The sequence below is a fragment of the Falco punctatus genome (assembly GCF_963210335.1).
Source record: "Falco punctatus genome assembly, chromosome: 13".
Lineage (NCBI taxonomy): Eukaryota > Metazoa > Chordata > Aves > Falconiformes > Falconidae > Falco > Falco punctatus.
The window spans coordinates 26,717,734-26,730,096 of NC_137593.1; the positions used below are offsets into that span (position 1 = coordinate 26,717,734).

At 39.9% G+C, this 12,363-nt stretch overlaps 1 protein-coding gene and 1 long non-coding RNA gene across 4 annotated transcripts in view; one reads left to right on the forward strand and one right to left on the reverse strand.

Annotated features, from left to right (window-relative positions):
• LOC308072681 overlaps positions 1-12,363 on the forward strand; it is a 279,091-nt gene that overhangs the window by 122,348 nt on the left and 144,380 nt on the right. The window lies entirely within an intron of this gene.
• Positions 1-12,363, reverse strand: part of GIGYF2 (GRB10 interacting GYF protein 2) — a 79,147-nt gene that overhangs the window by 11,253 nt on the left and 55,531 nt on the right. Inside the window, exons 9-20 of one of the 3 annotated variants that reach the window (XM_080409715.1) lie at positions 11,285-11,502; positions 11,034-11,196; positions 10,747-10,947; positions 10,032-10,222; positions 9,263-9,422; positions 7,178-7,344; positions 6,697-6,785; positions 5,580-5,687; positions 4,916-5,013; positions 4,336-4,436; positions 3,369-3,530; positions 1,475-1,576 (exon numbers count right to left, since the gene is read on the reverse strand). In XM_080409715.1, coding sequence (XP_080265841.1) covers positions 1,475-1,576; positions 3,369-3,530; positions 4,336-4,436; positions 4,916-5,013; positions 5,580-5,687; positions 6,697-6,785; positions 7,178-7,344; positions 9,263-9,422; positions 10,032-10,222; positions 10,747-10,947; positions 11,034-11,196; positions 11,285-11,502 — 1,760 coding nt within the window. The remainder of the gene's footprint in view (positions 1-1,474; positions 1,577-3,368; positions 3,531-4,335; positions 4,437-4,915; positions 5,014-5,579; positions 5,688-6,696; positions 6,786-7,177; positions 7,345-9,262; positions 9,423-10,031; positions 10,223-10,746; positions 10,948-11,033; positions 11,197-11,284; positions 11,503-12,363) is intronic. The other 2 variants (XM_080409717.1, XM_080409716.1) reach the window with 2 other exon arrangements.

Genomic DNA, 12,363 nt, shown 5'->3' on the forward strand with positions numbered 1-12,363 from the left:
TGGTTTAGCACTAATATAAGTGCAATAAGTGGAAATTTTATTTCCACTAGCTGGAAATTCAACAGTAGCCTGTGAGTAATTTTCTCATTAATCAGGTACTTGATTTGCATATTCACAAAAGCTTCAGGCACCACATGCAACACCTAGACCATTTTTGTAACTTAGGCTTGTAACTGTATTAATTGGACACACGCAGTCAAGTCACAGTATTGAAGTGTCCCCAATACAAGTGCTGAAAAATTTCTGCTTGTTGTTTCTTTTACTGTAAAGTCTATGAGGAGGCTGGAGGTGTGCCAGTTTGGTTTGACTAGAGACCACACACCAGGATCTCTGCTCAGGATGCCTAGCTGCCAGCCAGGCTGTGGGGGGATGTTTGGCACTAGTCACTGGCATAACACGTAGTACGTGAGAGAAAAACAAAGTCACAAAGTCCTCCCAAACGGCAGCAGTTCATTGACATCTCTGCCCTACTTTCCCTTCGGGAAATGAGGCTAGAATTGTCATTAATAAAGCTCTAGGGATCTCCTTCTTGCTCAGGCATGCCAGAAGAGACACTGATGAATGACAGCAATTTAAAAACCAGACTTCTCTCCCCTAGAGAACTAAAGATGAACAGTGTTGTACCAACATGAGGAAAAAAAAAATCTGCAAGATTATGAAAAGCTGGGAACCACGTGGCTGATGCAATTCTTTTTTCCTACTCTTCACAGCTATAGAAAAAGTTGTCTTAATATTTGCTTTTATCTTCTTATTATTCAATGTTTTTGTTTGAGCATGTGACCAAAAACATTCAAAGCTCTCCAGCTTTCTGCCACTGACTTGTATGGAAAAAAGACTCATTCCTTTGGCTCTTACTGCTCCCATATTCATGGCTTCCTGCTCCACGAGAATCCCAATATTCTTTAGCATCTTTTCCAGTAATTGTTTTCAAGGACACATATCTTTCTGTACAGACAACTTACTTGAGATCTTTCAAAATATCTTATTGCAATATTGTCATATTGCAGAAAATCCTTAAGTAGCAATCCCCATTACAATAGACTCTGGATTCTTGAACAAAATATTATAGAATTTTTTGCAGTTAGTAACATCTCCAATTCTGCTTGTCTATATTACTAGAGTTTACACATCTTTTTGTTTTGTGGGTATCATCTTTGAACCAGGCACTTTAAAACAAGCACTAAAGATATATTCAGAGAAAACAATTATTAGCTAATTATTAAACCTCAAATTTTGTTCCTGAAAGCAATCAAATCATTACAAAGCAGAAGATATCAGACCAGAAACAAAAAAAGAAATACAGGAGCTACACAAGCTGGACATTACTGTTTGCAATTCTATAGTGCAAGTAATTGATGAAAACTATTAACAGAACTGGATTCAACATTTGGTATGACATTTCATCCTACAGAATTGAATTTCTATTAGTTATTTTTTTTATTTAGAATTCACCATCAACAGCGTATTTACTAACCTTATATACTAGTCTTTTATGCAGTATTACATCAAAAGCCTTCCTGAAGTCCAGGCAGATTAAGTCTACTGCTTCACCCCTCTCAGCTCTCACTGTCATCTCCTCAAAAGAAGTTAATCAAATTTGTTAAGCATCATCTCCTCTGTATAAATCCATGCTAATAAATCAGTTCATCCCTGATTCTACAATGCCTTCCAGTACAGAAGTCAGATTCAAATATTAGACCAGTTTTTTTTAAATACAGAATACAATATTATTTTTTCTTTCCAGAGAAGAGCTAAAACTCTGTTACCTTTTCAAGACATTACTGCTCAGAATTAAGCATTGTCGCAATTATTCCATCAATAATGAACTAAGATATCTGCTGTTACTGCTTTTCAACCCCATTCTGCTTCCTCCTTGTAAATAATTATTTCCCATGACATCTCAGAAAGGGAGTCAGATTGTTTACTGTACAAATCCAAAGTGGACAAAAACCTCTGGAATTTAATGGACATTTCTAAGACGTTATACACAGTAGCAAAACTGTTAGTCTGAAAACAAACAACCCAAGTCTATTTATTTGAAGCCACCACGGATGACACACATTGAGTTACCAGGTGATCAGCTGAAAAATTAAGTCATTATTGAAACAGGTCTAAAGCAACTCAACTCAAGAGTTAAACTTCTGAGTATATTATTGCTTTAACTCTACAGTGAAGCTTAAACTCGAGCTTCCACTGTATACCATAATGACTTGCTGTACACGAAAGTAGATACAGTAGAAAGGAGCCATTTATTTATAGATTTGATTCTTAAAGATACCATGAAAGCTAACCACGTATCATGCTGCAATCTATTAAAATAGATCTTCAGTGACAAAACCCAAACACTGCGTGAACTGAGGTCTATGACTAACTTAGAAATAAAAGTAAAGATTCTACTAGAGGCTTCCTCAGAAGTGTCTGACCCTTAAACCAGGAAATACACTTACAATTGCCCACCTAAGCACATAGAAAATATTATAAAGGACAAAATTATTTATGAATGCCTATTATTCATGTGCTACTTCACAAGGCATTTATTAACTCCTTAGTGAACAACCTCAACAATGTGCTTGCCCTTAACCTTCACATGCAGAGTGAAAACTAACTTTCACTGTCTTTACCACCTACAACACTTGAGGAACAGATGTAAGCTAGAAACATCAAGCTAATAATACCTCCATTGTATATTCTTGTAAGATTAAGAACATACTACATATCCAACATTCATTCTCCTACTTTGACACAGATCACAATTAATTTTAACAAGTCTGTTCATCCAAACTACATCCCATCCTTTCCTATCAACTCAGGAAAATAAAGCTGGTAAGATTCTACAACACAATCCAGATAATCACTTACTCAAAAAGATTATTTACTAAGTTTAAAAAGCAGGGGAAAAAATAAGCTAAATGTTACATCCATTTTCTCCAGTGAATCACTCTCTATATTCAGTTGTTTCAAACAGCTGCTCAAGCTCCAGTCTACTCCAGAACATACCCTTACCAAAACACTAGACTCCATAAATGGTGAATAAAGATTAAACATACAATAACTGGGCAACTAACTGAAGTCTAATATCAACACTAAGCAGCTGGGAGGATATTTCACATGGAATAAAGCCTCTCAGCTCACAAACAGGAACCTATCTCAAAGTGAATCATCAATGCAGTCTGAGATGTGGGCTATCTGGGCTCTCAAACTGAAAATCAAGAACAAAAGAAGAATAATTTCATATACTCACATGAAAAATATTAAAACTGTCTCCATACACACCTACCAAAGATTAATCAGACCCCACAGGACTCTTAAAAGTGAGTTTTATAAAGTATTAAAATTAATTAGAGATTAACTACATTGAGGAAACTCACTTGCTTCCTGCGGGCCAGTTCTTCTTCTTCCCGTCGTTTCCTCTCATCTTCCTGCTGCCTCCTAAGTAGCTCTTCTTGTTGCCTCCGAAGCTCCTCCTGCCTTTTCCTCTCCTCTTCCTCTCGTTTGGCCCTCATTTCCACTTCTCTCCTCTCTTGCTCTAGCTACAATTCACATAAAACTATACTCAGATGCAGGTAACGTATTCCTACACCAGTTCTTAGGGCAACTCTGCTGAGATTATAGTAACAACATAACAGATGAAGCCTCTGACAGATGCTCTCCCTTATTGCAATTTTACCTATCAGCTGGCTGCCTACTGGGGTCAGATTCCTGAAATAGCCTAGAACAATTTCTGACAATTTCTGTTCTGTAACAAACACCAGTTCTCTAGTCAGTCTTTCTACATCAGCTCCTCAAAATAACCTCTGACTTTAGAAGCTAGTAGCGAGTTGCTTTGCAGACATAAAATAATCAGTTTCAGGAAATGTACAGAATCATACAGGTTCAAACTTACAAAAATAATTTAATACTAGAGTAAGTGTGAAACAACCCTGACCAACAGGACTCTTATGATTTCCCAAACAACTCCAGTAAAAAGATGCCAGGATTAAGAGAACAACTACCTGCTCCTACTCAGGGTTTGGCATGACAGCTCATGATGATCCCATTTTAAAATAGAGGTGGCTAGCAAAGAGTTTTTAATTACAAGTGTAAAACACATAACCAGTACTTTAGAGGTCAGTAGTACCTCCACAGCAATTGTTTCCAAACAGCAGTCCACAAGGATTTCGTAACTGGTTTCTCCAACCCCCTATTCTCTTTATAGTGTTTTCCATGAAAACCTGATCAAAAAATCATACAGAGTGGCCTAAAGATTGAAGAGCTAATAGTCTTCCATTGGCTCAAGAAACAGTTACATTGCAGAACAGCAATCCCGACTTCTTACAGTACAAAACAGTTTCTGACCTTTGCAGCTTTGGCCTTCTCGAGCTGCTGAAGTTGTTCTAGAGCTGGTCCCTGAGCTGCAGTATCAATGGGGAGATCCCAGACACTGCTTCCTTCCCAGACTAGACAGTGAAGAAAACAAACATTGACAAGCAAAAGTAAGCACATCAACAAAAAACAACTGAAAGGGGAAAACCCTGCGTATGCCGTTATGTTTTAAGAAATAAAACCGTAACACATTAGTCTCAGTCAGTAGAGGGCCACCTTATCTTCCTATAGAACAGCGTTTGTCCATTAGTGAAGCAAGGCTGGGTTTCCTACAAAATTCTACACAAAAACCAGCTATTCAAACTCTTCCCATCAGAGCAGAATGCCTTTAAAATACAACACTCAATCCCTCTGAATCAAGATTTCCCATAACCATCCGCAAAATTACCATCATCTTCACAGCTCTCAAATGGAGTTTAAACTGCAAGGCAAAGTAGGCTGAACCAGTTGAAAAATTCCCCCTAGTGTCAAAAAGGGAGCAATCATCTCAAAGATGCTGGCTCTTAATCCATGAACTTTTCTCATCCGATCTGACACATGCTAAGCATCTTACCTGTAGGCTGTGAAGCTGACTGAAGTTCCCATATTGAGCCAGTGTCCGGCACTGACACAGACCTTGTAACAGGTGGCATCATGTTCTGTTCAGATATTCTGTAATACCAACAGGAAGAGTCAACATGCCACTTCCAGGGAGAGGAGTGCTCTGAACTCGCATGAGATTCAGTAACTTGTAACATACTCCTTTCCTTCCACACCTCTATTTAAAACAAAAATACGATGTGGACAACACTAGCTGCTTGCAGAGTTCTTGCTCATCTCACCCCTGCCACCAAGTTAAGGGCTAAGCCAGCTACTGCTACAGTTTTGCATTTGCCACTCACAGGCTACTTTGAAGAACAAGCATCTAGTATTGCAGAACTCAATTGGCAAAGCCATTCTGTTACCAGCACAACAGATCTGTCAAACAGGTATGATTTCAACTATAAAATTCTTCCTTGACATTTTCATAGACATTCTCCAAGGTAAAGGCTGCATATATAAAGTAGTATTCTACATCCTGTAACTGTTTCATATTCACACAGCCTTTAAAATATGTAATGCTCAAATATGAGTAACCTTGAATAGGACAGAACCACTCACAAAATTATAATAATCATTATATTCAACTTAAAGAGTACAGGAAGAATGGAATTCAGTTCAAGTCTGGGCTAACTCACCTCATCTTCAGGGCCTGGAATTGTTGCAAGAGAATAGCGAGCTGCTGCTGCTGCTGGGATGAGAGGGCTGCCTTTTGCTGCTGAGCCAGCATCTGTGCATATTGTTGTCTTCAAAAGAGAAGCAGAGAATCACTGGTATTTGTTCACTTGCTTATTTATATAATGCCCAAGTTGCAGAAGTTGTGCATAGGTTCACTCTCTGGGACTAATGCCCACTGACCTCTACAATGTACATGCTAAATACTACAGGGAACCACAGAATGGGGCCTTGGAAAGAATAAAAATAGAAGAATACAACAAATTGGCCCACATAAACAAAACCAAATTTCTCTTCACCCTCAACTATGTCAACTGATTATTGCTGTCCAATGTTTCTCTTCTAAGCTGTGCAACACTACGTCCCTTTTTCTATAAATTACAGACTGCTCGAATTCATCTGGCTTTGACAACTGCCTACCTACACAAAACCATCTCTTCCCCAGCATGTTAAGGTATCCCCTAGTAGAGGGGCAGGCTCTTGCCTTATCAAGTCATAAGCTGACAATCAGTATTCAAAAACCATTTGGCACATACTTTCAAGACCCCTTGAACAAGTAATCGAATTGCTTTCTTTTCACCAAGCTCCTACAAAATAACTTTTTTAGGAACTGTCCAGAACTGAACAACTGACAACTTTGGCAAGATGGATGACATACTGCTTTCTCCAGCAGTTACCTTCCACTGATCTCTGAAAAGCTGAGCAAGCAGACCAAAAGCTCTGCCTTCTCCATTTGCAGTTCAAAAGATGTGTAGCCTTCCCTTGACTCCAGAAACATCACAATAAGGATAGCTGGGATTCAGTTTGATCATAATGACTACCTATGTATCAGGTCTCACAAAAGCAGCTATGCACAACACCAAAAAACACCCTGAAAAGAGTGCCTGAGGTAGCCACACTCTGTCCTAATCCTGTAGGCTATCGAGCCTCTGGTGTTTGTGGAAGCAGGCTACTGCTGGTGGAGGTGAAGCACTCCCAGCCCACTGCCCAAGGAAACAACGACAAGAAGCTGAACCCAGATGATTAAAAATGCAGAGCAGAACACAGCCACTGGAAGATCTCTGGGACAGGCAGTCTTACTGTATTAAAAGATGCTGATACTGGAGGTGCTGCATTTGGATCAGGGCCAACTCTTGTTGTCTAGTCAGCCGTTCTTGGTCCAGCTCGCCCTATGTTTAGGGATAAAAAATTCTATATTAATAACATATATAATAGCATATTTCAAATGCAGGCAATGTTAAGAGTTGCATTCTGAACTGAAGAGACAAAGAAAACAGAAAAATGCCTAGACAGAGACCAATATTTACAAAGCTTGGAGTACGGTGACTGTGAAATACACAGCACTTGTATGTATCACAAAACAAAGCCTTCCAGCCACAGACACGGCAAACCAAATATTTTTACACTGAGTATCTTTTCTCCTCTTAAAAAGGTATTTTAAGAGAGTTCAGCTTTGGTGCTTGGAATACCTGCAAGTCCAAGACAGAGCAGTTGACAAGTAAGTAACTCCATTTCTATTTGTTACAGGACTATTTGAATACTGTAATTGTCACATAATTACCAGATGTGGAAGAGGTGCTGGACCTGGAGTGAAGGGAACCCTGCCCCACATTTTCATGATGTCTCCAAGCGGCTGGAAAGTCTCATCACAGGCTCTCTTAACCAACAGTGACATAGTGAAGTATCCGGCCTGGAACCACTCTGCCATCTCCTGATTACTGAAAGGACCTGAAATAACATCAGCCAATACACACAGGGGGAAGGGGAAGTAAGGCAAAGTTGAGCATACTGGAAACAAAGAGCATGGGTGCTTGCTAAAGTAACACAGTACTTTAGTATCAGGCATTCCTGTCCGCCTCATCCATTTGGCTGGACAGACAGTACACTCAAGGCTGGAGTGCCAGTGCACATACCTAGATTGTTACATTGGCTACCACATTCCCCCAGACAGTCTTTAATGAAAAGTACATGACTGCTTTTACCATGCACTGGAGGGAGATGAGTCAGCTTCAAGATGGAAGTGAAGCCACAGTGGTGTGGAGCTTGGTTGAGCTAATACATGCCCTGCCTTCCAGAAAAGCTTGCTACTTCAGGCTCAGCATCTGATTGACAACACCTGCGATTTCCAGTTTGGACCTCAGCAGCATCCACTAGCTGACAGTGCTAAAAGCACAAGTGCTCCTTTCCTAACATCTACCGCACAGATTATTAAACAATCTTATTAGCCTGTTTAAGCTCTCGCCTTCAAATCAGAGAAATTGATGTTTTATAGTTTTCCTTCCAGAACTCAGCAGATGAGCAGATCCACCTCTGAGCAGACCATTAGATTATTTAAGATAACAAGGAAACCAGTTTCTCTTTTTTCTCAAAAAGCTACACACTCTTCCCTCTCTTCCTCTTTTTCCTGAGAAAGATTTCAGTCACTCCCTTCAAAGAAGCACTCCTATACTAATTTTACATATTCAAATGGACAAAAAGCTAGTATAAACAAACCAGATTATTTAACAAAGAACCACATAAATAAAAAGTTTTGCAAAAATATCTTCTGGAAAGCAAGAATGTTGTGTACTTATTGCCTTCTCTTTAAGAAGTATCTCGAGATGCTAATTCCTTCCAGAGAGGTATCCCAAGAAAATATTACGTGGGAGTGTCTACTTCTGGAGGTCAAGGAAGTACTCCAATAAGAACCTGTTAGGATTGTCACTGAGCAATAAACACCCAGCAGCAACTAACATACAGTTTCAAACACAGTGAGCAAATAACAATGCTTTATAGTTAACATCCTTCAAAGGGGTGAGAAGAAAACCCTAAAGATGTGAAATACCTGCAGACAAGAGACTGGGACAGGTCCCACAAATCCTGTTTAGAGTTCATAGCTGAGGAAGTTACACTAAACAGCGTTAGCAGCTACTACTTAGCAAAGTACAGCCAGTACGGAACTCACTGCCTCATTAGATTTTTGGGAGGCAGCTAAGCAGCTGCTAAAACAGAGCCCCAAGACCTCCAAAAGAAATGTACCTTCTGAAAGCAAAGATGCAAGTATCTATACAAAAGGCCTATTCCAACTTTCATTGCATGAAAACCAATTGAGATTTCTCAGCAAAAACTGCAAACATGGAACAGTTGATAGTATATGAACTAATAATGCACTGGCTGCAAGCGCAATTTAAATTGAGATCACACACAAGCACTGGCTTGTGAAAAATTGTTTCCTCTTTGCTCTAGATTCTGAACAAGTTAACCTTCCCTGTATACTCAATGTCTTCAGGCTGAGACTAGAAAACAGATTTCGGTGTTTCTCACAGACTCTTCAACAAGCTATGGAATGGTCATATTCTTGTTTTGTTTCTACAATTAGCTGGAAATCTGATAAATACTGGCATGAAAAACATTTTAGTCTAACCTCAATTTACAGAAACACGAAATGATGGCTAACCTTAACCACAATAAAGTATAATTCTGGACATCAGGCATGCTGAGCTGATGGAGCAGTGATGAGTAGATCTATTTTCAAAACCTAATTCTAGAGTGGCAAGCTCCCTGTACGGTTTTTGTAACAACAAGCATCAGTTATCTGTTGGTGGTAACTCTGTGAAGAACTAACAGTCTGTGAAGCAAAGAGGAAGTGTAAAGGGCACAGACCTACCCTGAATTTCTCCTTGTGGATCTTTGTAGTACCACTTCTGCATGGCTTCATGGAACAATGGCATAGAGGAACCCTTTGCTCTGTGCTCTTGAATTTTTGCCGCTAGTCTTTCATCATCAAGGGCACTGTCCTGCAAGTACGCCACCATTTTCTCTGCTTGCTGCAGGAGACATCAAAATGAGCAAGGAATACAAGAGTTAGATGTGTGCTTACAGACTTGAAAATGAGTGCACCAAATACAACAACCTTGTACTACCCAGTGCTCAGTCTAACACCTTATCAGAATCCTGAATAAGCATTCACCTGCTTAAGTAAAGCTTTCAAACAACTTGCCAAGGTCTCACAGTATCACGGTGAAAGCCAAAACAGGTATGGGAACACCAGCAGGAAAAACGCTCAATATTCCAGCAGTCACTAAACCCTCTTGAACGCAGTCTGTACGTAATTTATGTATTTCAGTTAACTTTTTTTAAAAACATATAGGGCATACCGTTTTATGGTTTCTCAAGGCAAATGGTAAGGCTACTTGACAGTGGTCACAAGCACTAGGATCTTTTAACAATGGGTACAGTACCCTTATTCAGAAAAATACTACATAGGCTTTAATTCTTAAAAAAATAATGGAGGAAAGAAAAGTAGCTTTCAGTATACATTGTGAAGTGTAATGTTTCAGCTGCACTTCTGTTTTTATGGACTTTAAGTATTTTTTGCATTCTACATTACTCCAGTCTCATCATTGTCTACAACAAAGGAATTTGAGAAATGTTACCTGCTCCAGATGTTTGAGGCCCTCTTCATCATCTGGATCAGTAGGAATGTTGCCCATGCCTGGAGCAGCTGTGACAGGTGTCTGAACCGGACGCAGAGCAGGATTTGAGTTGGAAACAGGAGGAGAAAGATGAGCAGGAGAAGCTGTGTCTGCAGAAATCTGCGACAAGGGTTGAGCAACAGAAGCCAAATCTAAAGAAAAACGTTAAAATTAGTTCACTCTCTTTAACGTACATGAAAATGACTTAAGAACTTGCTGTAGAAAACATTCAACAGCTCAAAGCTGGCACCAAAGCAGAAGTATTTTCAGATCTTCCTGTATGTATCACACATTGGTACTGTGTACAGCACAGGCACCCAACAACTTCAAGCAATAAACAGTTTAGTCCAAACAGTGCGGAATTCAGCACACTTTAGCATATCCCATTCCCTGGCCACATACATTTGTCCAGACTGACCTGCTCTAGCACATGTAGAGCTGTACCAGTGAGGTACATCCAAAATTAGCTCACATTTTTCTAGACTGCGTTGCAGTGTGAAGTACCAGTGCACTGTAACTATTTGAGATGGCATATCCAACAAATTCTCTATTTACAGACCAGTTGGTGAATTCCAGCTTTTCATCACCATAATCCAGTCCTTGCCTCTTAACAGAGACCAAGACTAATCGCAATGAGTAATGGAAACTTACTAAATATATTTATCAAGTTTATTACCTTCCCCTCTGCTGGACATTTTGGCTGGTGGTACATTCTCTGTTCTATTCTCTTTATCTTCTGTTTTTTCTGTTCTTTCTGGCACAGACTCTTCCTTCCTTTCAAAAAGGCTTGTCTGCAGTGGGTCTGGAGGCTGGGATTTTGGCGGGGTATCTGACCTGGCAGCCGGTGAAGATGTTTGGACTGCTTCTTCCACTGCTTCTGTAACATTGCATGGTTCTATGTAACTGAATTAACAGAAATTCTATACTGCAGCATAGAACAGATGCATGAGAAGTCCCCCTTACCTGCCACTACTCTATCTGTTTTCTCCCCCTCTTTCTTGGTGGTCTTTTCGTGATCTTTGGCTTCTTCGTTGTGGCTCCCTTCAGAGTCTGATCTTTCTTCCCCTTCTTCCACAGGTCGGAAGTCCATCTCCTGTTCCTCAGGGATCGGCTCCTTCTGCACCTTCTACAATGTCAACATAATTATCCATAATCCACCCAATGTAACAGGACATTTACCCAAAGTGAACAAAGGGCCCAAGACAGCTTTTCACCTTTAAAGAGAGAAACGCCCCCGAGGAGTCAAATGTTCCCATTTCCTCTTCTGCATCTTCTAAGCACCACTCAGGGAGACTGTCCCTGTCGTCATCCATGCTGCCACTCCCACACCGTACTCGTCGATAACCCCGTTCATCATCTCGTTCCCGGAAATCAAATTCAAACCTCCGTCGTCGCTCCATGTGCTCTCGCCAGCCTGCAGAACGAGGGCCGTCTAAGGCAGGGGGAAAGTAACTTTACAAGACAGTCCCGGGGGTAGTAGCTTACTTGGCAGGGTGAAGGGGTGGGTGAAGAGATCACAAACAGTGACAGAAATTCAGAAAGCCCCTACAGGATACAAACCACTGATGAACAGACGTCTCAAAAGGACAAGGTAAAGAAAAGGAGTGTCTTACCATCAACCAGGAGACTTACAAATATTGTCCACTGTATATCTTCACATTATAAATTTCATGATAAGCATTAAAAAAACCCAACATGTAAGGCTAAGAAAGCTGGACTGCATAATTTACAACATGCTGGAGCACCAAAATCAGAGAAGCAACACCAGGATGCTGATTGAATTTATCAGCCGTCCATCATCAGCTTTGATTTTTTCTTTGGCATCTTTGTAAGAGTTTATATTTTCTTTTAGGCTATCTGCAAAAGTCACATCCTGAACAAACCACCCATGCTTTTATCCTCTTGTCCTCAGAGACACTTTTGTGCATTTATGCAAGAAGTGGATTGATGACTGTTCAAATACCTTTGAAAGTACTGTTAAGTCTCTCGAAAAAGTCATTACAAAAAAAGTAATTTTTTAGCCATGGAATACCAAAACATGGAAGGACAGTAAGAAAAGAGGAAAAACTTCCCAAGTTAAATTAAAAATTTAATTTCACTTTCTAATCCATTCAGAAGACATCTTCATTCAGCCAAACTTAAAATCCTGACTACAATAATGTTATTTAAACTGTAAAAAACCTGCTGTTAAGGAAAAACTGCAAGTGAAAGGATTGTGAATAGCTTTACATCCAACAGAAGCCATCTTTACCAGAAAGGCGCAATGCAGAAATGAAAGCACCTTAGTCTTTAG